The following is a 26,922-nucleotide window of genomic DNA, read 5'->3' as shown; positions in this document are numbered from 1 at the left end:
ATTGAAGAGGACCTTGAAAGGTATTCGTTTCAGGATAAACGATAAAGTCAAGGCAACGGTGAAATACTTTACCAGAAATAGGCTGGCAGAATCCTTTGCTGTCAGGACGAAAAGACTTGTCACGCGTTAAGAAAAATGTATCGAAGTTAACGGCGATTATATTGAAAAATAATACCATATTTTGTAACTAATGAATTGTACTATCGTTTCCTTCTCTTTTTCATTTCTACTTTCTTTCTCGAGATACGAGCGAGAATACATTTACTTGTCAGTCTTGTATTTAGTTAATTAACCGCAACTTTGATATTTCAATGTAAATAAAACACCAACTCGAACCCTTGCTTTTTCAAATGACTTTAACTTACTTTTCCGAAAAACTGCAAAATGAAAGTAAAATGAACTTCTATTTACCTGCGAAGATTCTTAAATTTTTAAACTGTTATCATTTGTACATAACCTTCTTCTTCTATAATAATGATCGTACGAATGATGATGAAATTAAAAAAAAAAGGGGATAATACCTTAGTAAGTACGCTGAATGCGAATGCGAATTATTTTGAAACAATTCAGTCTCTGATAAGTATTGCTATTCTGTAACTGAAACAATCGGCACGTCGTACGCCACTTTGTATTTCAAATATTTACAATATGATTTCTATGAATATAACTAAGACCTCGATTTTTTCCTATAGATGTACTAAAGCGGACGATAATTGTAGTAAAGTTGCACATATCAAAATATTTATTTATGCATTTTATTGTTATTTGTTATTTGAAGCGTTTGTAGAATATTTCCGTTACTAATATTTCTTAATTTATTTGTCTATCTTAATAATAGACGAAAAGCCACGAGAAACAACATACAGTTTCGTCTCACACAGATGGGTTAATTTATGGATATATTTTGGCGCCAAACAGTGCTTTGTTGCTTGCGCATAAAGATGGCGTACAAAATCACTGACAGTTATTTATCAGCTTCTCGCAGTGGTCTCAAAATGACGATCATGGTCGTGATCTAACTTTATTCACAATCGATTTTTTGATCTTGAGTGAAATTGTTCAATGCTATAGTATTTCTTGATCTTGATTAAATTATTTCTTATAAAATACTCCAATATAGCTTGCGTATAATGTTAATTCAAAATTACGTTACGTTTTCTTCATATAAGTAAATTTGCTTTATTTGATATTAAAAATAATTCAATTTCCTTTTCTTTGTCTTATATCTTAAAGAGTAAAATATTAATCCTTCCTCTCGATTTCAAAATCGTAATATACATTTAGTGTCGTTAATGTAAAATATACAGGTTATGTAATGCGTGCAAGAAACATTTCTCCACTGATCAGAAGCGATCACAAAAAACCACAAATTATTGTGGAAAATCATTGTGATTGGGAACGATTGCGATCGAATCACTGTCATTCATAAATTCACAAGTAGCAGTTCCCGCCATCTCTACTGATTAATGCTTACGCGTCTATGATTAAATGTTGTATACTCTTAAAATTTTGGCTTAAAATTAAACATGAGCGCAATCGATTTTCAGAAATTTTACGACAGCGAAACGGTCAAGAAGATGGAAAAACAAGAAACAAATTGTGAGAGAAAGATATTTAAAACGTGGGTGAAGAAGCATCGAAAAATGCCATCAAGCATTTTAGGGCCGCCCGACTTTTGGATGAAATTTGATAAACAAGTGGATGCGCTTAACACAGCTTCGAAAGAGAGTAACGATTACAATATGCTTTGCACGTTTGTTTATCAGGAATGTAATGGTTATCGTAAATTCATAGTAGCTCATCCTGAAATATATTGGTGGCATTATGAGCATCTCCCGGCAGAAAGAAGATGCTCTTACGAGGTATGTTATCGATAACGTTTCGTTGCATTTGGAGGTATTTAAGATACACATAGAAACGATGCAATAAATTTACATTTAAATTCAGATAATTCCAGAAAATCAGCCTTGTCGATTATATTTGGATTTAGAGTATTCGATCGAACTAAACTCTGAACATGATGGACCGTCTATGACAAATATATTAATTGATATTTTTTGCATGTACTTGCTTAAGCACTGGCGTATAATATGCAACAGATACAACGTAATCAATCTAGATTCAAGTACTAACGAAAAATTTAGCAGACATGTTATATTTAATATTAGAGATGTAGCCTTTAGAGATAATTATCATGTTGGTAGATTGGTAAAATCTATATGCATGGATATTTTGGATTATGTTTCATCTAAGAAAAAGCAACACGATATTTTAACCTGCTTTGATAGAAAGCAACTTGAAGGATTAATTGTTGAAACAAAGAAAGGAAAAAGACTATTTGTCGACACTGCAGTTTATACTAAGAATAGGCATTTTAGAATATATAAATCCACCAAGTGGGGGAAACAATCAAATCTGGTGGTCTCAAATGATTGTAAATATATTCCTTCTAGTGCATATAATGATAACGAATTAAGCATATTTCTAGATTCTTTGATATCGTATTTTGATATGAAGAAAGGCTTGATATTACTGGAATGGTCTGAAAACTGTGTACCAAATACGAATTGTTTTAAGGATAGAATACAACAATGCAGTTATCAGGAAAGTGGTAGTGCCTGTTCAAATTTTCCAATGTTAGATAAATATGTTAACAATTTAATATCTCCTGGAAAAATACGTGTATGTAAACATTATGAATATGCTAAAATATTGGTCTATGAAACTGTGGGATACAGGTATTTACAATTCTTTATATCAGATTATTCTAAAATCACAATAGAAAAAGTAAAAAAGTAAATTAAAAATGTACAATTAAATTTTTTCATATGTGGCTCCATTTTTGGACAAAAAAGATTTAGAAATTTGTTAAATACCTATATTTAGAAACATATTATTCTATTCACTAATTCTGATTAGCTGTGCTTATTCATTTTTGTATTTATAAATATAGTATATGCGAATATAAAATTAGTATAATTTCAATTCATGCCGTAAGTTTCAATACTTAGATTATTCTAGTAACTTACAAAGTGCTGGAAATATCATCCATGATGTTGCAGCCAGATTGTTGCTCAGTGAATTAAATAAGCATAGTATTACCGTTTTATTCTTTATTTTTATATATATCGTAATAAAAATAGCTCATTTTAAAAATAACCGAAATCGTCATTAACTAATAAATGTGTATCACAGAAGCATTGGAAGAAATGAAGAATTTAAACATATCAATTATTATCAATTCATGTAATTGTAATTCACTATACAAGTAGTTTACAGATTCAATTCTATATATATCAAGGGCAATATTTTCAGTGTTATGTAAATAATTAATATAAATAAATTATTTATGATGGTATGTATTTAGAATGATACCAAGTCTTGATTGACGTCGTTTATAACGATAAATAGTAATAGTGGTGACTCATCAGATTGAACAGAAATAAAGAAGTGGGTTGTTGCAATATAAATGCATGCTTACTTAACGAATTTTTAAAAAATTTTTATTTTCCTATAAAGGAAGTCTCATGTGAACACATTTTATTCTATATTTTGATCTACTTTTTTACATGAAAAATCCCCCCCCCCCTTCTTCGGTTCTGCAATGATAATCGTAAAAAGCAATTATTACTTTTTTTTGCTAATAGGTACTGTGAAAATATTGGCAGATGTCATAAAAGTAACAATGTTCTATGGATCGTAAATTTAAAAAATAAAATGATATATCAGAAATGTCATGATCCAGACTGTTTTGGTTTTAAATCTCAACCAAAACAATTACCAGAGGAAGTTTATTTTCAAATCGACGAGGAAGGTGATACATTTTTGAGTAGTGTTATAACAGAGGACATAGTGTAGAAGACTAGTCCTTTTAATATCAAAAAGTTTTATTGAGGTAGAAATACCTGAAAGACAGTATTGTTAAATGGAGGTAATACACAGATGGGAACAAAGTTGTTGAACAATTTCAAATACACAATACAAAGCTTTGTTTCTACGATATTTTCTCCTGAGATTGGTACGAAATTTAAAATATAAAACATTTACATGCTTTTTTTTGCATGATATTACAAACGTCTTATATAATATACTAGATTATTGTGTATTATATTAAGATGTGTACTACATTAAGATGTGTGTTACATTGCACAGATTATTTACAATTTATATAAGTAATGAATATGAATCGATTCCATTATATAGACACACATATATATAACTGTACATAACAAATTCAGATATATGAACTTGTAGAAAATTAATTCTCCATATTTTATGCAACTATTTATATTTTCACTACCCCCAGTGTACATAAATACAACATAGCATTTTGGCTGTGTAAAATTATGTAGATAAAAAGATCATGTACAAATTGTAATTTACCTTACATTTTTTTACGACTGAATACATTCTTCTTCCCATATTTTTCTATTGTACTATACAATGAATAGCGTAAATGAAACTAACTACGAATATGATCAGTCTCGTGTTTGTTGCAATAAAGAATACCATAAAAACAAAACGCTACTTGTCAATTTCCAAAATTCTTCTAATTTGATAAAAGCACATTTCATGCCCGGTATCATCTTCGATGCAACCCCGGTGATCCAATGTATCCACTCATTCGTACCTGTATCTTTGTATCGCGATCGCGGTCGTTACATTACCATTCTGCCCGTACAACGTCATGTTAAAGACTTTCTATTGGCCAAAACCAATTTCATTATTTCAAATATATTGCAATTATTGGTCAGACAAATAACTTTGTAAGAAAAAAATAACGTAATAAACTCCTGCCTTCGTCGGTTATATCTGCTGTACTATCTATATCTTCGTCGCTCTCGTCACATTCTTGCGTTTCTGGGAACGTCAGAGTCTCGACTTCTTCAACAAGATGACATTCCATCGTATCTCTTTCGCTCACTATTTCAGTTTCTTTATCGTTTTGTGTGTTATCTTCCTCCGCGTTTCGCTTAGAAACATTCTCGTCGCTCGAAGAAATATGAGTAGCATTAGAAATATTTGTACTCTCTTTTACAGATTTATAAATTTGATAATTTTTCGACGCTTGCCTCATACGAATTAAAAAGTCTGGCAATCCTAGGGATTTATAAATTACAAAGATAAGTTGTAATATAAAAAAGTGGAGTTTGTCTTTGTTTTCCTATTTTCTGTAATACCTGACATTGCAACCCATGCAGTAATAGCAGATGGAATATTCACACCAGGATCATCAAAGTAGGTCAATCCAAATTCGATGCCTGGTTGGTGGAGTTCTGTATAAGGCCTTATCACCATGTACGACCAATACGTTGTGACCCTGTTACGTATACACAGTTCAGATTATTTAATAATAGCAAAAAATCCATTAAGACTTTTCTCCTACTTTTACATTTACTTTTATAATATTGGCGATCCAAGTATGTACTTTTATCGAGCTAGGTGATTACATAATGAAATATGAAGCAAAAATACCGATCAAGTAACTTAACGATATTATATACATATACATGCGCGCGCGCGCGAGTGTGTGTATATATATATTATTCTATATATGTAGCATCTACATTGTAAAAAATGAGCAAAAATGACCAAGATATTTATGATACCTGTATATTCCTGATTTGGGAGGTGCATTAGGATGTTCTGTTACTTTACTTATAATTACGATTAACTGTTTTTCTTTGTCCATAATCCATCGTCGTTGATATACATAGTCTCTGTTTGTAAATAATCTCTAAAATCAAACATAACAGAGTGTTAAAATTTAAACGATAAGATTGGGTGATCAGTGTTATAAATAGTTTTCACATTACGTGAGTTATTACATACCGGCCATATCGTTTCCCAATATATAACATCAGTACCATTATCAACAGACTTTTCCGATTTTGGGTCTGTATCTATAATTTTTAATTCTCGGGCAGTTAAATCCCACTTCTTCCTGTAATCCAGATCTATCTGGGTTTGCAGAAAGTCTTCAGCAGTAACATCCGAAAATGTACCATATACTTTATATGCAAATAATCCTCCAGAGTTTGGTTCTTCCCTCCTCCAAATGAGCATATCTTGCCGTTCTATGTACGGTCTCCATCCCTCCGCTGAAACCAAAACAGGAGTATATAAGTTACAGATACGTTCACCAATAGACAAACTGATATTCAAAAGAACCAAATATTACGTACGATCTTGATTGGAAGTAGCACTAAATTTATTGCCATAGCATGTGCAATATTTTATGCCAGGTTGCTGAACATCTATCATAATTCTTAGGTGACATTTTGGGCAAATAACTGTAATGTCCCTTAATTTGTGAATTTTTTCGATATCCTGTCTACAGCTAATAAGCATAAAAGATAAAATAACCAATGTTAATGGAACATTTTGATGGATTTATAATTCTTAATCTGTTAATTAAGTTTTCTCTTAAAAGTTCTGATGTTCAAAGTTAATAAGTTAATAAAAAAAACTTAATAAAATCAACTGTGATTATTTATCTTTATCACAAATCAAGTAATACATAAGATATATGGGATTTACAAATATAGTTATTATATTTAAGAGAATAACAACTCTAGTAACAAATTAGCTTGTTTTTCCTAATTAACAACTTAAAAAGAGATATAAAAGAGGAAAAAGAAACTAAAAGGCAACTGCAATAAACAATTAGTTCCACTCAAATATTTGATAGACTAACAACAGAAATCAACTAAAAATTGATTAAAATCAGATCACTTTTTCAACTGTGTTGTAAATTTATAATCAACTAATATTTTCAGCAATAAATTTCTGTATTTTTAGATATAAAACTTATACCTGTTTTTACTCTCAATAAATACAATATACATATTGGAGCCTTTTAATTGTTGCGAAGCTATTAATTTGTAAAGGACCATCTACTATACCTGTTGAGTTCTTCTTCGTTTATCCTTTCACGGTCCCAATTGTACACTGTTACACCAATGCTGCTCGTTAGAAAATGTCTAGCATTCCTCATTGTACGACGTTTCCAATTTTTCATAAATTCCTTAAGTGCTACCTCGTCCCATATTCGTGTATATAAATGAAATATCTGCAAGCTCCTTCGAATACGTTGTGCAGCAATGAATTCAAACTGTCTGGCACAAGCTTTGGCTACCTGACCGCTTTGTTGTTTCAACCACAATGCTACTCTATTGCGATATTCACAAAATCTTCCACAGTTCTCATACTGACCAAAAGAAGATGCTAACCTGGTTCCATTCCGAATGCAATTCGAACTCAGTTGTTTTGATAACAAACCAGAACATTGCACCACATACATTGTTAGTCTTCCTGCTGCTTAATGCCTCTTAAAGAAATTCTTTCGAACAATGGAATATAAAGGTGACCGCTGTCAACCAATTTCGTACTTAATCTCTATAAACTCAAATTATCTTGGAGCAACAATTTATAGGTTATGTTCTATGTTATTAAAATGAGTTAATAATTAGAAGTCATCGCTCTTTATATTGATTCCAGTAAATCTCACGGTAACGTGTTCATTGCATTTTTTATTTAAGAAACTATAAATTATTTATGAAACTTATAAAACATGTTGACGTTGTGGTAAGTATTCAACTAAGTGAAATCATGTATCTAATGTTATAGATTCATGGATATGTCGATACCTCGGCTGTGCGTGTATCGATATGTCGGATCTCGTTGAGCGCAACGCAAGCGTAATCGTAAAAATAAAATAACATAAAATATATTAAGTGGACAAAATATATAAAAACTATTAAATTTGTGTCAAAAAGTAGATATTTTTAAACTCCAACACGTTACAGCAATCACCAAATTGCGACAAGTGTAAAATTAAAAAGTGATTAAGATTCAATATTATCGTTAATTTAATAATAGTTCGCGCAATATGGATATGTGTCTGAAGGTACGCAATTACCCGAAACTGGTGAGTACGCATATTTCGACGGACAATCTAGTAGGTATCCTTCGAGTGCTCCTCGTTCGTTACGTATACATTTGAAATATTTGCTCGAACAAGGTTCTTCATATGGGAACCGACCCTCGCTTGTACATAATACCTCATTTAAGCGGTTTATCTGGAAAAACAAGAGAAGTGATAAGTACGAGAAATATATTTAGTGACTCACGAAAGTATTTAAACATCTACCATAGAACATATTTATGTATATATTATGTGTATTATATGAAATATTTTGAAATTTCATTAACCCTGTAATGGGTAAACTGCGGATATTTCTGCAAATTCATATTTTTCTATGCATACAATTACGAACTTACTTAGGGAGACAATTATTTTACTTATTACAATTGTAACGACTACTATATTTCGGCTATTTTATATATTTAAACATATTCTATGCGTTCTGTACACTTTTGTACTTTAAAATAAATGCATAAAAATCCGCAGTCTAATAATGTGATACGACAAAAGCAATAGCATAAACTTTATATGCAATATGAATAAACCTATATGCATGCAACTTTTAAAATAATAAACTTCTTTCAAACTAGCCCTAGGAAGATTTCACACTAGTATTCCTGGGTTCTACACATCAGAAACGAGACACAAATTTTGATTAAAAAGAAATGGAAATTCGATGTGTCTCAAAACGAAGATTAACCTCAACTTTTATCAATACAATTATAATAGTTACTCATTACGGTGATTCATGTATAACGTAATACATATACATATGTTTATGAAAGTCTTCTATAAGTGTTCAAATACATTTGTGAATCATATTTTATCGTGCATATTTTAGAGAAAAGAGAAAAGCAAAATAGAGATGCTTACGACTGTAATCGAATCAGGCAGTTTGTGAAGTGAAAATTTCGCGCAATCGTCTGTTCCTGAAGAGCACAACAATTTTTCCTCGTCAAAGACGGAGCCTCTTGGACACGCAAACGGTATGATATTCACCATCATATCGCCGTTATTAACACACTGATAAAATATATTGCAAAATTTCGGATGTCGCCGAAAACCACTTGGACAAACGATACAGAGCCTATCTACGCTTAGATTGCCAATATCAGGACTGTCTTCAATTTTGAACTTTGAAAATTCAGGTACTAGCGATGCAGCGTACATCCGGCGTTTGCATAAACCCTTGGACTTAATTCTCTTTGGGAAATTGCAAGTTTCCAGCTGATCGTCCCAAAACGTTCCAAAGGGACAAGAGAACTGGTACCTAACCAAGGAATCTCCGTATAGTACGCATCTATAAAATTTCGAACAATCCTCGGAATCAGGAAAGAAACCCTCTTTGACACAATCTTGTTGTTCATTGATTCCCTTGGGCAAGGAAACCGGGGTTATCGATAACGCAGCATTCGTGGCATTCTTTCTCCCCGCTTCAGCAACATCATCATATAATACTCCTGTGATGTTAGGTTGCGAAGTTTCAATGACAGGCCCCCCCATTTCAGGAATTTGTTTAGATATGCCTTTTGTAATGTTGGGTTTTGAAGTTCCATCAACGGCTTCCTCAATTTTAGGAACTTCTTCAGATATTCCCTCCGGGATGTTGGGGATCGAAGTTTCGTGGGCGGTTTCATTAGATTGAGGAGTCTCTTTAGATATGCCCCCTGTAATATTAGGTGCTAAAGTTCCATCGATAGCTTCCTCCAATTCAGGAATTTTTTCAGATATACCCTCTGTGATTTTGGGGTTCGAAGTTCCGACTACAGGTTTCTCCGAATCAACAATTTCTCCAAATAGCCCTTCTATTATGTTGGACGCCGAAGTTCCATCGACAGCTTCCTCTATTTCAGGAATTTTTTCAGATATTCCCTCCGGGATGTTGGGCATCGAAGTTTCGTGGTTGGCTTCTTTGGATTGAGAAGTCTGTCCAGATATGCCCTTTGTGATGTTAGGAGATGAAGTTCCATCGACATCTTCCTCAATTTCAGGAATTTTTTCAGATATACCCCCTGTGATTTTGGGGTTCGAAGTTTCGTGGTCGGCTTCTTTAGATTGAGAAGTCTGTTCAGATATTCCGTCTGTAATGTTAGGTGCTGAAGATGCATCGGCAGCTTCCTCCAATTCAGGAATTTTTTCAGATATTCCCTCCGGGATGTTGGGGATCGAAGTTTCGTGGGCGGCTTCTTTAGGTTGAGGAGTCTGTTCAGATATGCCCTCTGTGATGTTAGATGCCGAAGTTCCATCGACATCTTCCTGAAATTCAGGAATTTTTTCAGATATACCCTGTGTGATGTTCGGCATCGAAGTTTCGTGGTCGGCTTCTTTAGATTGAGAAGTCTGTTCAGATATTCCGTCTGTGATGTTAGGTGCTGAAGATGCATCGGCAGCTTCCTCCAATTCAGGAATTTTTTCAGATATCCCCTCCGGGATGTTGGGGATCGAAGTTTCGTGGGCGGCTTCTTTAGGTTGAGGAGTCTGTTCAGATATGCCCTTTGTGATGTTAGGAGCTGAAGATGCATCAACATCTTCCTCTATTTCAGGAATTTTTCCAGATATTCCCACCGGGATGTTGGGCATCGAAGTTTCGTGGTCGGCTTCTTTAGATTGAGAAATCTGTTCAGATATGCCCTTTGTGATGTTAGGAGCTGAAGTTCCATCGACATCTTCCTCAAATTCAGGAATTTTTTCAGATATATCCCCTGTGACTTTGGGGTTCGAAGTTCCGACTACAGGTTTCTCCGATCCAATAATTTCTCCAAATAGACCTTCTATTATGTTGGGCTCCGAAGTTCCATTGACAGCTTCCTCTATTTCAGGAATTTTTCCAAATATTCCCTCCGGGATGTTGGGCATCGAAGTTTCGTGGTCGGCTTCTTTAGATTGAGAAGTCTGTCCAGATATGCCCTTTGTGATGTTTGGAGCCGAAGTTCCATCGACATCTTCCTGAAATTCAGGAATCTTTTCAGATATTCCCTCCGGGATGTTGGGGATCGAAGTTTCGTGGGCGGCTTCTTTAGGTTGAGGAGTCTGTTCAGATATGCCCTCTGTGATGTTAGATGCCGAAGTTCCATCGACATCTTCCTGAAATTCAGGAATTTTTTCAGATATACCCTGTGTGATGTTCGGCATCGAAGTTTCGTGGTCGGCTTCTTTAGATTGAGAAGTCTGTTCAGATATGCCCTTTGTGATGTTAGGAGCTGAAGATGCATCAACATCTTCCTCTATTTCAGGAATTTTTCCAGATATTCCCACCGGGATGTTGGGCATCGAAGTTTCGTGGTCGGCTTCTTTAGATTGAGAAATCTGTTCAGATATGCCCTTTGTGATGTTAGGAGCTGAAGTTCCATCGACATCTTCCTCAAATTCAGGAATTTTTTCAGATATATCCCCTGTGACTTTGGGGTTCGAAGTTCCGACTACAGGTTTCTCCGATCCAATAATTTCTCCAAATAGCCCTTCTATTATGTTGGGCTCCGAAGTTCCATTGACAGCTTCCTCTATTTCAGGAATTTTTCCAGATATTCCCTCCGGGATGTTGGGCATCGAAGTTTCGTGGTCGGCTTCTTTAGATTGAGAAGTCTGTCCAGATATGCCCTTTGTGATGTTTGGAGCTGAAGTTCCATCGACATCTTCCTGAAATTCAGGAATCTTTTCAGATATTCCCTCCGGGATGTTGGGGATCGAAGTTTCGTGGGCGGCTTCTTTAGGTTGAGGAGTCTGTTCAGATATGCCCTCTGTGATGTTAGATGTCGAAGTTCCATCGACATCTTCCTCAAATTCAGGAATTTTTTCAGATATACCCTCTGTGATGTTGGGCATCGAAGTTTCGTGGTCGGCTTCTTTAGATTGAGAAGTCTGTTCAGATATTCCGTCTGTGATGTTAGGTGCTAAAGTTCCATCGGCAGCTTCCTCAATTTCAGGAATTTTTTCAGATATACCTTCTGTGATTCTAGGGTTTGAAGTTCCGACTACAGGTTTCTCCGATCCTACAATTTCTCCAAATAGCCCTTCTATTATGTTGGGCTCTGAAGTTCCATGGACAGTTTCCTCTATTGCAGGAATTTTTTCAGATATTCCCTCTGTGATGTTGGGCATCGAAGTTTCGTGGTCGGCTTCTCTAGATCCAGGCGTCTGTTCAGATATGCTCCCTGTAATATTAGGTGCTAAAGTTCCATCGATAGCTTCCTCCAATTCAGGAATATTTTCAGATATTCCCTCTGTGACGTTGGGGTTCGAAGTTCCGACTACAGGTTTCTCCGATCCTACAATTTCTCCAAATATCCCTTCTATTATGTTGGGCTCCGAAGTTCCGTGATCAGTTTCCTCTATTTCAGGAATTTTTTCAGATATTCCCTCCGTGATGTTGGGCATCGAAGTTTCGTGGTTGGCTTCTTTAGATTGAGAAGTATGTTCAGATATGCCCTCTGTGATGTTAGGTGCTAAAGTTCCATCGGCAGCTTCCTCAATTTCAGGAGTTCTTTCAGATATTCCCTCTATGACGTTGGGGTTCGAAGTTCCGACTACAGGTTTCTCGGATCCTACAATTTCTCCAAATAGCCCTTCTATTATGTTGGGCTCCGAAGTTCCGTGATCAGTTTCCTCTATTTCAGGAATTTTTTCAGATATTCCCTCTGTGACGTTGGGGTTCGAAGTTCCGACTACAGGTTTCTCCGATCCTACAATTTCTCCAAATAGTCCTTCTATTATGTTGGGCTCCGAAGTTCCGTGGACAGTTTCCTCTATTTCAGGAATTTTTTCAGATATTCCCTCCGTGATGTTGGGCATCGAAGGTTCGTGGTTGACTTCTTTAGATTGAGAAGTCTGTTCAGATATGCCCTCTGTGATGTTAGGTGCGAAAGTTCCATCGGCAGCTTCCTCAATTTCAGGAGTTTTTTCAGATATTCCCTCTGTGACGTTGGGGTTCGAAGTTCCGACTACAGGTTTCTCCGATCCTACAATTTCTCCAAATAGACCTTCTATTATGTTGGGCTCCGAAGTTCCGTGATCAGTTTCCTCTATTTCAGGAATTTTTTCAGATATTCCCTCCGTGATGTTGGGCATCGAAGTTTCGTGGTTGGCTTCTTTAGATTGAGAAGTATGTTCAGATATGCCCTCTGTGATGTTAGGTGCTAAAGTTCCATCGGCAGCTTCCTCAATTTCAGGAGTTCTTTCAGATATTCCCTCTATGACGTTGGGGTTCGAAGTTCCAACTACAGGTTTCTCCGATCCTACAATTTCTCCAAATAGCCCTTCTATTATGTTGGGCTCCGAAGTTCCGTGGACAGTTTCCTCTATTTCAGGAATTTTTTCAGATGTTCCCTCCGTGATGTTGGGCATCGAAGTTTTGTGGTCGGCTTCTTTAGATCCAGGCGTCTGTTCAGATATGCTCCCTGTAATATTAGGTGCCAAAGTTCCATCGGCAGCTTCCTCAATTTCAGGAGTTTTTTCAGTTATTCCCTCTGTGACGTTGGGGTTCGAAGTTCCGACTACAGGTTTCTCCGATCCTACAATTTCTCCAAATAGCCCTTCTATGATGTTGGGTCCCGAAGTTCCATGGACAGTTTCCCCACTTTCAGAAATTTTTTCAGATGTTCCCTCTGGGATGTTGGGGATCAAAGTTTTGTGGGTGGCTTCTTTAGATCCAGGCGTCTGTTCAGATATGCTCCCTGTAATATTAGGTGCCAAAGTTCCATCGGCAGCTTCCTCAATTTCAGGAGTTTTTTCAGTTATTCCCTCTGTGACGTTGGGGTTCGAAGTTCCGACTACAGGTTTCTCCGATCCTACAATTTCTCCAAATAGCCCTTCTATTATGTTGGGCTCCGAAGTTCCGTGATCAGTTTCCTCTATTTCAGGAATTTTTTCAGATATTTCCTCTGTGATGTTGGGGATCAAAGTTTTTCGGGTGGCTTCTTTAGATTGAGGACTCTGTTCAGATATTCCCTCTGCGATGTTGGGGTTCGAAGTTCCGTTAACGACTTTTTCAGATTGAGGAATCTGTTCAGATATGTCCTCTGTGATGTTAGGTCCTAAAGTTCCGTCCCATACTCCCAGTGTGATGTTGGGATTTGAAGTTCCGTCGTCGGCTTTCTTAGATTCAGGAACTTGTTCAGTTATGGCCTCTGTGATGTTAGGTTGCGAATTTTCGTCGACGGCGTCTTCAATCTTAGGAATTTTTTCAGATATTCCCTCTGTGATGTTGGACTCCGAAGTTTTGTCGACAAGTTGCTCAATTTCAGGAATTTGTTCAGATACGCCCTCTGTAACGTTCAATTTCGAAATCCCGGTGGTATGTTCTTCAATTTCAGTAATTACTTTAAGTAGCTCGTCTAGAATGATAGGTGTCGAAGTTCTGACGGCAGATTGCACAGTTTCAGAACTTTGTCCAAATAGCCCTTTTGTGACGTTGGGTTTCATATCTGAAATGACGGGTTTCTCGCTTTCAGGAACTTGTTCAGATATGCTCTCTATGATTGTAGGTGTTGAAGTTGCGATGACATGTTTATCGATTTTAGGAATTTGTTGACGTATGTCTTCTGTGATGTTGGGTGCCGTAGTTTTGACGGTAAATTTCACAATTTCAGGAATTTTTTCAACTATCTCTTTCGTGATATTCGGTTTCACAACTGCGACGATAGGTTTATCGAGTTCAGGGTTTTGTTCAGTTATACCCTCTGTGATGTTGGGTTTGGAAGTTCCGACGATAGCTCCCTTGGTTTCAGGAATTTGTTCAGATATGTTTTCTGTGATGTTGGGTTGCGAAGTTACGTCGACGGTTTCCACAGCTTTAGAAATTTGTTCAAAGAGCTCTTTTGTCACGTTGGGTTTTATATCAGGAATGACAGGTTTCTCGATTTCAGGAGTTTGTTCCGGTATGTCTTTTGTGATGTTTGGATTCGAGGTTCCGACCATAGATTTGTTAATTTGCAAAGTTGTTTGAGGTATGTCTTCTGTGATGTTTGGGTTGGGTTTTAAAATGGTAGTGGTAGGTTTCAAAGTTTTGGCGATTGATTCCAAAGTTGTGGCGATAGGTTCCGGTGTTAGGCTTTTGGGTTCCAAAGTTATGGTGGTAAATTCTAAAGTTTTGGCAGTGGGTTTCACAGTTGTGGCATTGGGTTCCAGAGCTGTGCCGTTGGGTTTCAAAATTGCAGAGTTGGGTTTTGGAGCTGTGAAAATTTGAATTACACTGAGATGAATTTAAATTTCTAGTTCGATGATTCTATAAAAAAGATAGTATATACTATTTCCGATTAGTAATTCATTGTCAGTTTTGCTCAAATTCAAATGTTGTTACCACATATCTAGTGTTTGAATACTGTGCGTAGTGAAATAGTAAAATTGATCATATATTACAAAAGCATTAAAATTGATGCACATGAGCAAGCGAATCGATCGAAGACTCGATTAAGGGATGAAGCATATTTTATCCTTGGTTCAGTCCGTAGTGATAAATGTAAAATATTGTCTCATTGTGCTTCAGTTTAAGCTATGATTATTAGATCAGTATCCGTTTGTTGCACACTTTCGTATTATATCATTGTTGCATACCATTCAGTGATACGATGCAGTACAGCCGTGTATAATATTTTCCCAATAATTAGTAATTACGAACTGTTTGCCGATGTTTTCTCTTTTCAACATATTTCTCTTTTTTTTCTTTCTTTAAGCTATCGGAATCCGACCGCTAAATTTTTGTCTTTACCATTGTTTATACGTATCAACGAGAGAATTAGAAAAATCTCCATCACAGTCGGCGATGAGAAAGACCCTTTTTCTGCAATTTGACCAAAATCTTAATCTCAAACATAGTAGAATCGCGTCTGCATAATCAACTGGATTTAACTATTTCTAACGCGTCGACACACGGAAAGCTTCTTTTTATAACGATATAAATGGTTGTTATAATCACTGTATGATACATAAGGATGATAAAATAGGAAAATGTGCATCGAATGGCTATCCATCTCGATACATATATCGTGAAGATCACTATACCTTGATGCCATTGTACGAGCGGTTCAGTGACACTGAGCAACGATGTTTCTGGTTTCGGCTCCGGTTTTGACTCGTCTTTCGGTCGCAGTTCAGCTGGGGTTAGAGGATCCTGTGGCGGTTGGGAAATTAATGAATCCAGCGGTTGTGGTTCTGGTTGCGGTTTTGGAGATGGTGGTGAAGATGACGGAGACGCTTGCGGGGACGGTGGTATAGCAGTCTTCTTTAGCGGTTTTCTAGATGTTTGTGATTGTGGTTTTGGTTTTGGTGTTGATTTTAATTTTGCTTTTGTAGGTGGTGCTTTAGTTTTCTTCAGTGGTTTCTGAAGCGAAGCCGGCGGTTGTGGTTTCCCTTTTGCGGTTGATGCAACTGTTTTCCGGCATTCCGATCTGCCGCTCTGTTCGGGTGTTACACAGGTTTCTGTGCTGATCGAGAATACCAGATTATCCTCGCACTCAAAAACATTTTCAACAAAAGGTAGTCCGAAGAAGATGTTACATTGATAAAATCGCTTGCAATTGTGGACATCCGGGAAATGGCCTACATTTTTGCAGTTATACAATGCACGGTACGCGTACGGGAGTTTCTTCGCGTGCAGGACTTTTCCCAAGGACCATGGCAAAACTGTGAAATCGAAACGATATTTGCTAACAGCGGGCTGAATTATTCTGACACAGGGTGCGTCAGAAGCATCGCTCTTTCTTTATTTGTACAAATATATCTAGATACTAAGCATACAGTCGATAAAATTTGAGATGCTTGCAACTAAAAATAGACTAGAACGATTTTACTATAAAAATGAAGTTTTTCTTCTCCGTCATCACACGTGGAATATTATTTTACTTACGCGTTCGTTTCTTAAAATTGTAGTATAACAAAATAAGGAAATAGTAGATCGTAATTGTAATTGAAATTTGATTAACAATGTACAGTGAAGTAATCTCTACATGAAGATGCCAATTGTCTCAAAGAGATGTGGGTGGCAAATAAGATATGGACGTTGATGATTTCAATGAAATCCGCTATGGTGACAGTTCTACAAGGTGTTTGCGTTAACGTGATAATTTTTCACGCATCAAAAAAAAAAAAAAAAAAAGAGAAAAATTATGAACAAAATTTTAACGGTTTCAAGTGCACGACAAATAGGGACGATGAAAATTCCGAAAATAATTTGTTCTCGTAGCGAATCGAACGTTGCATTGACTTCTCTAAGTAAGTAAAAAAGGGAGACAATTTATAGCAGAAAATGTATAAAATACCAGAGATTGCCAGAAGTGTAACGTTTAATCTAATTATTTAAAAACCAGAAGTTCATGGATATGAATCTAGGTGAACAAAGATGATAAGAACGTTCTTTGGCAAATTTTCGTGTTCAAGTGTTCGACTCTCACTTACCTTCATCGAAGACAGAATGTGCACTAATTCCAATCACAGACAGAATGCCAATCACACAGATATTCGTCCACATTATATAATATCGTCCATATTAGTATATAAATTCTAATCGCGTCTAAATAAAAAGAAAAATGACAGAAACTATCTTGCTACCGATATATCGTTACACGTTGGATGGACGAACGTGCAAATCGTCTACGGCGCGAGACTTATGTAGTTTCGGCAAAGATCGTTAAAGGGTGCGATCATAGAAAATTAAAGGCTGTCGATTGGTCGATAAGACATAACCGGTCGAATTTATGCCACGTAAAAAAGCGATCGAACAGCTGTCGACGTATGAAGGAACAAAACGAACAAAGGAAGGACAACGTGGAAGACGCGAAAGAAAATTATATTTCTCCTTTACTACTCATTGTTTGTATTATCGTTCGTATCGGTGATTTTACAAGGCACGTTCGAGCGGGCTCGTTCGCACGAAAACCGTATCGAAGCGAGCTTTGTTCGATAGATCCGGATACTTCGTTTCAGAGTCCAGTGCTTCCAAACAAGTTGCAAATCGTCGAAGGTATACGGTTCGAACGGCTCCCTCGAACGGTCCAATGTTTAGCCTATGGTGTTTCCTCTAACGTCAGATCAGATCCGCTCCCGAATTTACTCGTTCAGCTTCCGACACTCCAACATTTTTCGCGCTTCCATCTGCAAACGAAACGCAAGAGAGAAACGCTTTTGGTTGGCAATGCTTCTTCCGCCTCCCTTTCCCAGAAAGCAAAAGTAGCAGCTACCCTTTGATATTCTTAAGAGGGAGAACGTTGACAGGAAGATCGTCTTTGTTGAACAGTAGAACTACCTTTCTATAATATCTACATCTGTCTTCTATATATATATCAAATATAATTTAAACGATACAACAGTATAATTATTAACTTTGGCAAAAATACCTGTATGTTTTCAGGAATTATAGAAGAAGGAAATAAAAAGATTATTTATTATTATTTTTGATTGTGGATAACCATTAGTTGGCAGATCATTGTACAAGGGATACCAGGAATTAAAGAGGAGAGTTTTCATAAAGTTTTCATAAATGTTAATGAAAAGCAATTCCCGTCATCGATAATATTTATCGATAACCAAACAAACTTTGGTCGTTTATAATTACATTGCAAATATTTATGCAAATTCGTATTTGTACGAAGATAATTAAGGAAATGCAATCTAAATGGAAATTCGCTTCGTCTATTAGATGGATCACGATGGATGCTCTACTTTCAATAGCTTGTATCTTTTTTTTGCACGTTGTATGCATCCTGTTGATGCAAGTAGATTTCAGGAATCTTAAATTTCTCAAGAATGCGCGAACATCCTCCGTCTATTTACAACGATTGACCAAAGATACATAATTTTTATACTGTAACTTTTGCTATTCGAATTGTAACAGCAACGATCCTTCTCTTCCTCGGTTTTGTTACGAAAGGCGTACCTGTATCAAATGGTAAACGTTTAGCAGCTGTTCGAGCGAAGGTCTAGCCTGCGAAGGGCACTCGGGTCTAACGGCACTCCATTCGAGTCTCTGGCTTCTTTTTCCCCAACCGGTCGAAAAGTTTAGCTGAGCTTCGGCTCCAGAATTCAGGATCAAGCATAATAGCAACATTATAGAGAAAACGAGAAACTCGAGTCGAACTTTACGATGCCTATGAAACGAAACAAAACGAATAAAAAGGTTGTTGCGTAACTAAATTGGCGATCGCGATAATTACATGTACAGACACGAATGCATCGATCGTCGTTCGATCAATATGAAAATGTATGTAGGTTCTCTTGGCGGGAGAAATATAGCGAGGTGATAAATTAAAGTCACAAATGAAAAATTAAGCAAATACGGTGATCGATCTAGCCATAGTTAGAGCCATGTGCGCGCGTACAAACCAATCTGCATGATCAATCTGCAGAGGTTCCGAAATGCAAATATCTCGAGTGGCAAGCTGCAAACGTTACTTTGCAAATTGATATGTACAACTTCTGCTGATAATCTGCCATTGCAATTACACCGTACTGACCCGCTCTATTCTTTTATATTTCATAGCAATAGAAACATACAGCGACTACAAACTGCGCAGCGGTTCATGAAAGTATTTCGACACTTTTGGAAACGTTTTTGCGTACATATTATACGAAACATTTTGGAATTTCATTATCGCTATAACGAGACACGACTATGATTGTATTGGTGACATTTAAAAGGAATCTGAGAATGTAAAGGGAAGAAGATATTTATTGATGGTTTGGAATCGTCGAAGTATTTGAACAGTCAACTGTTCAGTATGTTGATAAGCCAGAATTCGTAGCGAGACTATTTTTAACACAAAGATCCTGTTAAGAATATTATTCGCGTTGTAGGAATAAATTTCTTGCTTAATGTACACATAAACGTTGTATAATAAATGTCTTGTAATTTTCATACGCACTTTCGTATCGGTGCGATATTTTATTATGACGATCGCGATAGTCGCGTCGCGTTAAATTATTAGCGAAGTTTCGTATAACGCCCTTAATAAAGAAAATAATACAGAAAAGTTCTGTGATAAGTTTCCGATTAATTTCATCAGCCACTGTACATGTACATCACTGTATTTATTATACCATTTGTATTTGTAATTACGGTTGAATTCAGAAAATTTTGTTAATTCGCATATTGCGTATTAAAGACGACAAAAAAGCCTATGTTTAGAAAAAAAGCGTCGTAATATAATGATAAAGTCTAACGTCCGATTGAATTTAGAAATCATAATTTCTGTCAGTGAATTTTCTTTTAACGATAAAATACTTTTGTTTAATTTATGCGTCTCAAGCAACGTGTCAGAATGTGGCAAAACCGTTCCACGTGCAAAATGGTTCTACGACTCGCTTAAAAACTTCTATATTTATTTTCTTTCATTTTTTCACCGTTTATATTCCGATCAATCGGCTTCAAGTGTATTAAATTTCGTATCATTTAACGGTATTCTCGTATAGCTGGAAAAAGTTGATACTGTGAAAACGAAGCGCGCGACTTGCTACAAAGTACGCTTCGTTTGAAAATAAGAATTGGTGGAAATATTTTTCGTAGCCACTGTGTGTAACTAATAGTACGTTTCACGCGCGCACAATAGGCCACTTACATGTCGTCAGTGGGAATCGCGTTTAAAGCGACCAACGCGATTCGAAAAGATCGTGCTGCTCGTTTCTGGTCCTCGAGATTGTGTGTCCGCCGGAAGTGAACACGACTGCGAGAGGATAACCAGGCCGAGGACTTTTTTATAGGTTCTCAGCAACCCCTTCTCGAGATTCTTGCCAATTTACAACGTGTAACGTCCGGCTTGGCGCCGGGGTGAATTCTACGAAAGACATCTATGAAAGACATCGTGTCGCAATCGAACGACTCAAGGGTTTCTTTTTTCTCGTTCGGCAAACGTCACTACGAAGCCTGCCGTGATTTCCATTAATTAACCAAGGTCCAGTGACCGGGGAAATTTCCGATTTAAAAGGAATTCCCAAATAAATGCGAGATATTCACGATAGCAGCGAATGTATCGGCGCGATGCATTTGCGATTGGATCGTCTATGGTGTCTTATGTGTTTGCTCGTAACAGCGCCGCGTGAAGAATTTGTTACGTTTTCCCGCAATGGATTTATCCCGATGTAATTGCAAAGTGATTCGAACGACGAGCAAATCGCATTAATTTTATATAAAATATATGTATACATACATATTCAATGCATATTCTATATGCATGAATATTCTATATTCGATGTATACCCAGTGTATTTAAATTGTATGAAATTAATATATTTTGACGTTACTTGTAATGCGAATATTCAGTTTATCGCTCATTACGCAGAAAACTGTGCATTAATAACGCGCGTGAAACAAATCGAATTTATATTTCTACGGTATCCGTCTATATTTTTAATAACTTTCTCTTCCCGTAAAGGTATATCGAATGGTGTAACGAAAATTTCGTCTTTGCGATTTCTAATAACGTTGAGTCTGTTGATCAGTGGCTCGATCCTAGCATTCGTATCGTTAATCTTTCTATTTTATTTCTTGTCGTTTAATTGGCTGTATTTTACCATCGACGATATTTCGTATTGGTCTGGGAACTTCTTAAATATCGCAAACCACGTTTACTTCCAATGTCATCGTCTTTTATTATTGCTACAAAAAAAAAGAACACGAAGTTACACGTATCTCCGACGACGGTAGATGGATCTCGCGAGTAAAGGTGAAAGATGTGCTGCGCGTATATCTTGCGATCAACTATCACATATGGAGTAGGTCGCGCGGGCAACCATTGTGGTCTCGCGTGTCCTGGAATATAATTTACAAGAAGCCTGTATATGCGTATACCTGTGGCTAAAGTGTTCGTCTCGCGACTCCTTCGCCAACATCACTCGGAAAGAGGAACGCCTCTTTGACAATAGAGCTTCGTTCAAATTAGATAAATTACCTGAATTCAAGCAATATAAATTTGACTTGCAACTTGAAATCTCTCGAAATATCCTTTTACATTTCCGCGCGTATCTTCGTTGCTCGAAAGTCGCTCGATTTCAAATAATTTGTAGCAATTTACTGGCGTCGATCTGTTACGTTACTCGATTCGAAATATCCTCTCGAATATTTCTTTCGAGAATTTTACCGATCTCTTTGCACCCGTCGTCGCTTTTCCTTCGAGACTTTTATTTAAATTCGTTAATATTCCAGATGGAATTACTTAAAATGAAAAGGCGCAAGGTGGAAAGAAAGATCCACTGTTGGATTTGGAACACAGGCAAGTTCGAAATGGAACAGTATAGACGATAGGTATCGTGTTATTTGCAACTTCGCGTATTTACCGATATTCGTGTCCTAAACCAACTTCACCTTTCTTTCAACTTAATATTCTTAGTCGTACTTGCTATGCGTGATATTTGTCAATGAACATTTTACAGACATACGTAACTACTTGCGATTTACTTTTCATTATCTATCTTAAAATCAGGATTCTTCGAAACACCTGCAAAACAGCTCCAATTCAAATATGTAATCGACTAATCTGAACGGAGCTTTAGGTGTCACCGCTCTCACACCTTGACCAGCTAGATGCATGGTCGTGGAACAGAACCGTCGCGTCGTTTCTCTTTTTATTCTTTTCTCTTCTCTTTAATTGTACATAAGGGCAGTGTTCGAGTATATAGCATAAGTAGCGTATCGCCAACTAGTCCGCTCGTAGCTTAGTCAGTGCGCGATAAATAAGTGTGACGCGGCAAAATCGAGCCGAACTCTGCCGATGATTCGCGATCGTTTCACGTTTCTTATTCGCCGCTGCCGACGGAGACGTTCTTTGTACTGCGACGGAGTGTATCGTTAAAAAGACGCCCACCTGTATGATACGACAGGTGATTTACTAACACATATCTTATTATTCCGATAACGTATCTCGATACTCGTGCCCGTGCAATCGTAATTATTCGGTGACAGACGTCATCTAAATAAGAAAGAAAACGTTCGTTCTTGGATATCGATGCGTACGAACCAACTACTCTTACGCATCTGAGATCACGCGCTCTCCCCTAAACCGCATTCGTTTCTTATCGTATAAATTACACGTTAAATCTTTCGACGGCGCTTTCAAGTTGATTCAGTAGGTAAGTTCACCCAAACGGAGTTTGCTAATCCTTTGCGGTCGTACGACTTCTCTCTGCCATCAAAACGCTCTTGGTACTTCGATCGTACGTATACTCTCAGCTTCCGAGGCAAAGAACTATTATGATCGTACGTCATACCGAATACGACGCTCTTCGAGGTTGCGTAGAATCCGACGAACGATCAAGCGAAACGCAATATTATTAGAAAATTTAGACACGAGTTGTTGTTGTTTTACCAGGTTAAAAAATGTATTAGAATAATAAATACGTTACGGAAGGCCGTGACATAAATTGAAGATACAAGAAGAATTTTATAATTTGAAGAAGGAACGGTTTATGGCGATACAAAATAGATCGAGTTTCTCCAAGTTTCGTACAATTTTTATGTGGGAAAAGAAATTCTGATATTCGGTAGATTTTTGATATTCCCCCTTTCGTAGCTCTAACGTGGATTCGATAGAATTCCACGGTGTAAATTGATTAAAAAGAAATTGTAAATGAAATATCGCGCTGACGCAACTTTGGTCCTCGATGAGTTAATAAGACTTACAAGTTAGTGCAGGTAGACATTTCTTAAAATATTTCATAAGCAACGCTCTAAATTGGCAAAAGGAAAGCCGTAGTAAAGTAAAGTAGAAGCAACGAATATCAGTTTGATCTTTTCAACATCTCCCTTAATTACGTAATCAGTAGATGGCAAATATTTATACAAATTCAGATTTTTATAAACACAGTTAAGAGCGTAGGACGTAGATACAGAAATTCGCTTCGCACGTTAAACATTATAACAAGTACTCTACTTTAGATATTTTATATGTTTCCTATGCACTTTTCTATCTTTAAATCTTCTAGAAACAGATACAAATCCGCGATCTAATTATTAGAGTTCAACGAAAATGAATTCCGGCAACCAAATCTAAGCTCGATACGACCGCAAAGGGTTAAAAGTCCTTGAACCTGAATCGCCATCGATATACATTTGCGTACTTTTATTACTGATGCTGTCGTTCTTATTACGACTATCGTTATCATTACTATTATTATACATATGCATATCGCCGTTGATGTATCGTACAAAAAGCTTACAAATTATTATCACATATATACGTGTACGTACGTGCGCGAACGCCTACATAGGTACACGGATATACATACATACATAATATATATATATATATATATCTATATACATATACTTGGAAATATTCGCAGGCACATGCGCGCGTGCAGAGTCGTCTTCGCGAATGGAATAAAATGGATGTCGAGATAAACGATTATCGGCAATCGGCGGAAAAGAATAGGCAAACAGTCGCGTTGGAACTGTTTGTCGCTGGTAAACGTTACGACCATACATTCGTGTATTCGTGCACAATTCGGTGGATCGATTTTATATTCAGATTTCGGGCACACGATATGGCACTCGGATCCCTTCTCACCGATTCACACGCGTAACATATTCCATTTTCAATCACGTTGGCCTAAACGCGCGCGCATGCACACTCATGCACACACGCATCTGTGTACAGCATAGATTCGGTGTTTAGGTTTATATCTACTCGTGTATTCGCATATGTAAAGTTTCGCACACCTCCTACACAGTTTCTAAACGCACTCGCGCACATAATCTTTTAATAAAATAGTCTATAAGTTAAATATAGAGGAGCGGTAACGCTCTCCCGCTGCCATTTGTTCCATCTTTATTTTTCCCTATCGCGTCTCGGGTTTCGCCTATTGCTACGCTGCCATCATTCATTCGTCTCGTTTCCTCTCTGCATTCTATATACTCGTTGCCCACGATGTCCTCGCAGGCATGTACATGCATACATACATATTTATTCGTTTCTATAATGTACGTATAAAAAAATAAGTCCAGTCCTCGTAACTCGAATGATTGCCAAAAGAATTCACCATGTTCTTTGCATCTTCGTTCGAAGTCAGATTCTCGCGATCTCTTCACGCTATAAATCATCGTTCCCTTCGTTACTAGTGGAATGCACGCGCGAAATTAACGCATATTAACGAGCGAATATGCGCGTGTCCATTGTCGTGATGCTAAACAGCCGAGTTACAGTCGTCGTCGCGAGTCATTCTCGGCTGATGCGTCGATTTTTTTTTTTTTTCTTTTATTCACTGTTACCTGTCTTTTTTTATTTCTTCGTTTTATATTCTCTTGTCAATAGGAAATAGAATACTATCTTTGCTTTTTCATGGTCACTTAGTCTTCCGCCGCTATGTCGTCTATTCTTAAAGATCGCGTGTTACATCGTCACTCGGAGAGCATTACGAGCTATCCGTTGTTTCCTTTGAAAATTCAATTCTAACCGAATGTTATTCTCTATTGGTTGCGAGAGCAGTCTGCTCGGGTAAAAGGAAAGACGTAAAAATGGATAAAATGAACAGAAAATAATAGAGAAAGGAAAATACTACGCTTCGATTACGCTCTGTCGAAACGATATGTGGCTACCGATGCCGTGATTCGGCACTGTGTCCTCGGTACAAAAGTACAACAGGTATCCTCGAGTTCGAGTTAAGTACACGAGGCGACGAAGCGAGCAGGAGTCGTTGCTTCGTCAAGGAGATCGGAAGTTACCGAGTTAATTGTCGCGAACTCTTCGAGTCGAAATTCGAAAAGTCGCGCGAGACTCAACACCAACTCTCGCTTTCCCGTTCTCCGACGCCGTCGCTCTCTTCGTCGCTGGGTTCTTCTCCGTACATGTCGGCTAATTTGCGGAACCTCGGGCCAAAGTTCGACAAGTAGTTGAACTTGAGATCTCCGTCGTCGGTACCTGCAGAAGAAAAAGGAAATATCGTAGAAACTAATCGATGATTCTATCTCGTCTCCCCAACAGAATCGAGCGTACTTTTTATTTTTTGTTTTTTTTTTCTTATTCTTATTAGAGCGGTTCTGATTTCTGGGATTGAGATTACTTCCCGTTACAGTACACAGTGGCTTACGAAAATATCTGAACAGTTGCCAGTAGAAAACTTCGACGTACGTATATATTATATCCTTTGTATAATAGATTAAAGAAAATTGATTACGCGGTATAATAAGTGGTAGCGATAGTACGAGGTCGTAAAATCAGCCACTGATTAAAGTTAACAACTTTCGATGACCGCAGCAAGTAATTTAAAACGTGTTGGGAATCATAAGGATCTAGAACTTCGTTCAAGGTTGTACGATGTCAACGCAGCAGCTCTGCGATAAATCGAAAATAATTTGTCTGCTTGTAAAGAAAGATTTATGCAAATCCGTATTTTTCAGCCTGTCATTAAGAAGATAGAACCTAGGTACGCATAGAAAATTGCTTCGCACATTGCACTTTGGCTACTGTGCTGCATCTCTACATCTTCGGATTTCTCATAAATAGATAGAAGCGCGTAAAACCACGGTCTCCACTTTATAACTCTTATTCTAATTTATATGCTGATAGCCCTGATTTCATGACTCATCGTTGAACTGCTGATGATGACAGATCGGTGATCCTACTTAACGTTTTACTTCCTCGCTATATATTTTCATTCGCTACACGGCTGCGGCCCCAGTTACCATTATTGGCTAACAGTCCATAGTGAATTGAAGAGTGTCTGGTAGAAAACACTGCAACTGCCAAGAAACAAGTTTTGCGGGAGAAAAAGGAACTTATGCATCGATGCAGTCCAAATTCATGAAAAAGGAAAATGTATCTATGGAAACCTGCGTGTAGAACCCCTGTATGTGCCACCTCTTGCAGTTAGTTGCAAGGAAAGCTCAATGCTCCTTTCAATACAATTAGACAGATGGCATAGACAAACGCCAAGAAACGATTAACTAATCTTCAATAGCATTTACATTTTTCTCTATACATTGCGATACTATCTTCCAGCATTATTAATAACTATAGAGGAAGAAAAATTGCACCTGATTTCTACATTACATTATTCTCATTGACACGTAGCATATTTTG

The 26,922-nt window shown here is 37.1% G+C and overlaps 5 protein-coding genes across 7 annotated transcripts in view; 1 reads left to right on the top strand and 4 right to left on the bottom strand.

Moving 5' to 3' along the window:
• LOC138184424 (atrial natriuretic peptide receptor 1) overlaps nt 1–3,181 on the bottom strand; it is a 37,388-nt gene extending 34,207 nt beyond the window's left edge. For both annotated transcript variants that reach the window (XM_069122314.1, XM_069122317.1), the window contains exon 1: nt 3,030–3,181. The gene's annotated coding sequence lies outside the window, so the exon portion shown is untranslated. The remainder of the gene's footprint in view (nt 1–3,029) is intronic.
• LOC138184427 (DNA-directed primase/polymerase protein) lies at nt 936–4,718 on the top strand. Of its 2 annotated transcripts, none has more exons than XM_069122327.1 (4): nt 936–1,007; nt 1,548–1,862; nt 1,948–2,738; nt 3,648–4,718. In XM_069122327.1, the coding sequence occupies exons 1-4, from the start codon at nt 942–944 to the stop codon at nt 3,856–3,858; spliced, it is 1,383 nt and encodes a 460-aa protein (XP_068978428.1). In that variant the 5' UTR covers nt 936–941; the 3' UTR covers nt 3,859–4,718. The 2 variants fall into 2 exon arrangements, with proteins under 2 accessions (XP_068978428.1, XP_068978429.1); XM_069122328.1 differs by having other exon boundaries at nt 997–1,132.
• LOC138184426 (stAR-related lipid transfer protein 7, mitochondrial) lies at nt 4,272–7,606 on the bottom strand. Its single transcript, XM_069122326.1, has 6 exons — nt 6,906–7,606; nt 6,186–6,340; nt 5,833–6,101; nt 5,610–5,737; nt 5,181–5,320; nt 4,272–5,100 (listed from the first exon to the last, which is right to left on the bottom strand). Exons 1-6 carry the CDS (start codon nt 7,301–7,303, stop codon nt 4,751–4,753), a joined length of 1,440 nt encoding a protein of 479 aa, XP_068978427.1. The 5' UTR covers nt 7,304–7,606; the 3' UTR covers nt 4,272–4,750.
• Nucleotides 7,462–18,962, bottom strand: LOC138184404 (mucin-3B). The gene is made up of 4 exons (XM_069122283.1): nt 18,792–18,962; nt 15,923–16,616; nt 8,801–15,093; nt 7,462–8,081 (listed from the first exon to the last, which is right to left on the bottom strand). Exons 1-4 carry the CDS (start codon nt 18,960–18,962, stop codon nt 7,872–7,874), a joined length of 7,368 nt encoding a protein of 2,455 aa, XP_068978384.1. The 3' UTR covers nt 7,462–7,871.
• A 2,512-nt stretch (nt 18,963–21,474) lies between these two features.
• The window catches only part of shg (DE-cadherin), a 91,210-nt gene continuing 85,762 nt past the window's right edge, over nt 21,475–26,922 (bottom strand). Inside the window, exon 15 of the mRNA XM_069122313.1 lies at nt 21,475–25,761. Coding sequence (XP_068978414.1) covers nt 25,619–25,761 — 143 coding nt within the window. The 3' untranslated portion in view covers nt 21,475–25,618. The remainder of the gene's footprint in view (nt 25,762–26,922) is intronic.

Source organism: Bombus flavifrons, chromosome 10 (genome assembly GCF_040668555.2).
Source record: "Bombus flavifrons isolate JBK064 chromosome 10, iyBomFlav1_principal, whole genome shotgun sequence".
Lineage (NCBI taxonomy): Eukaryota > Metazoa > Arthropoda > Insecta > Hymenoptera > Apidae > Bombus > Bombus flavifrons.
This window is presented reverse-complemented; position numbering and strand designations above follow the sequence as displayed.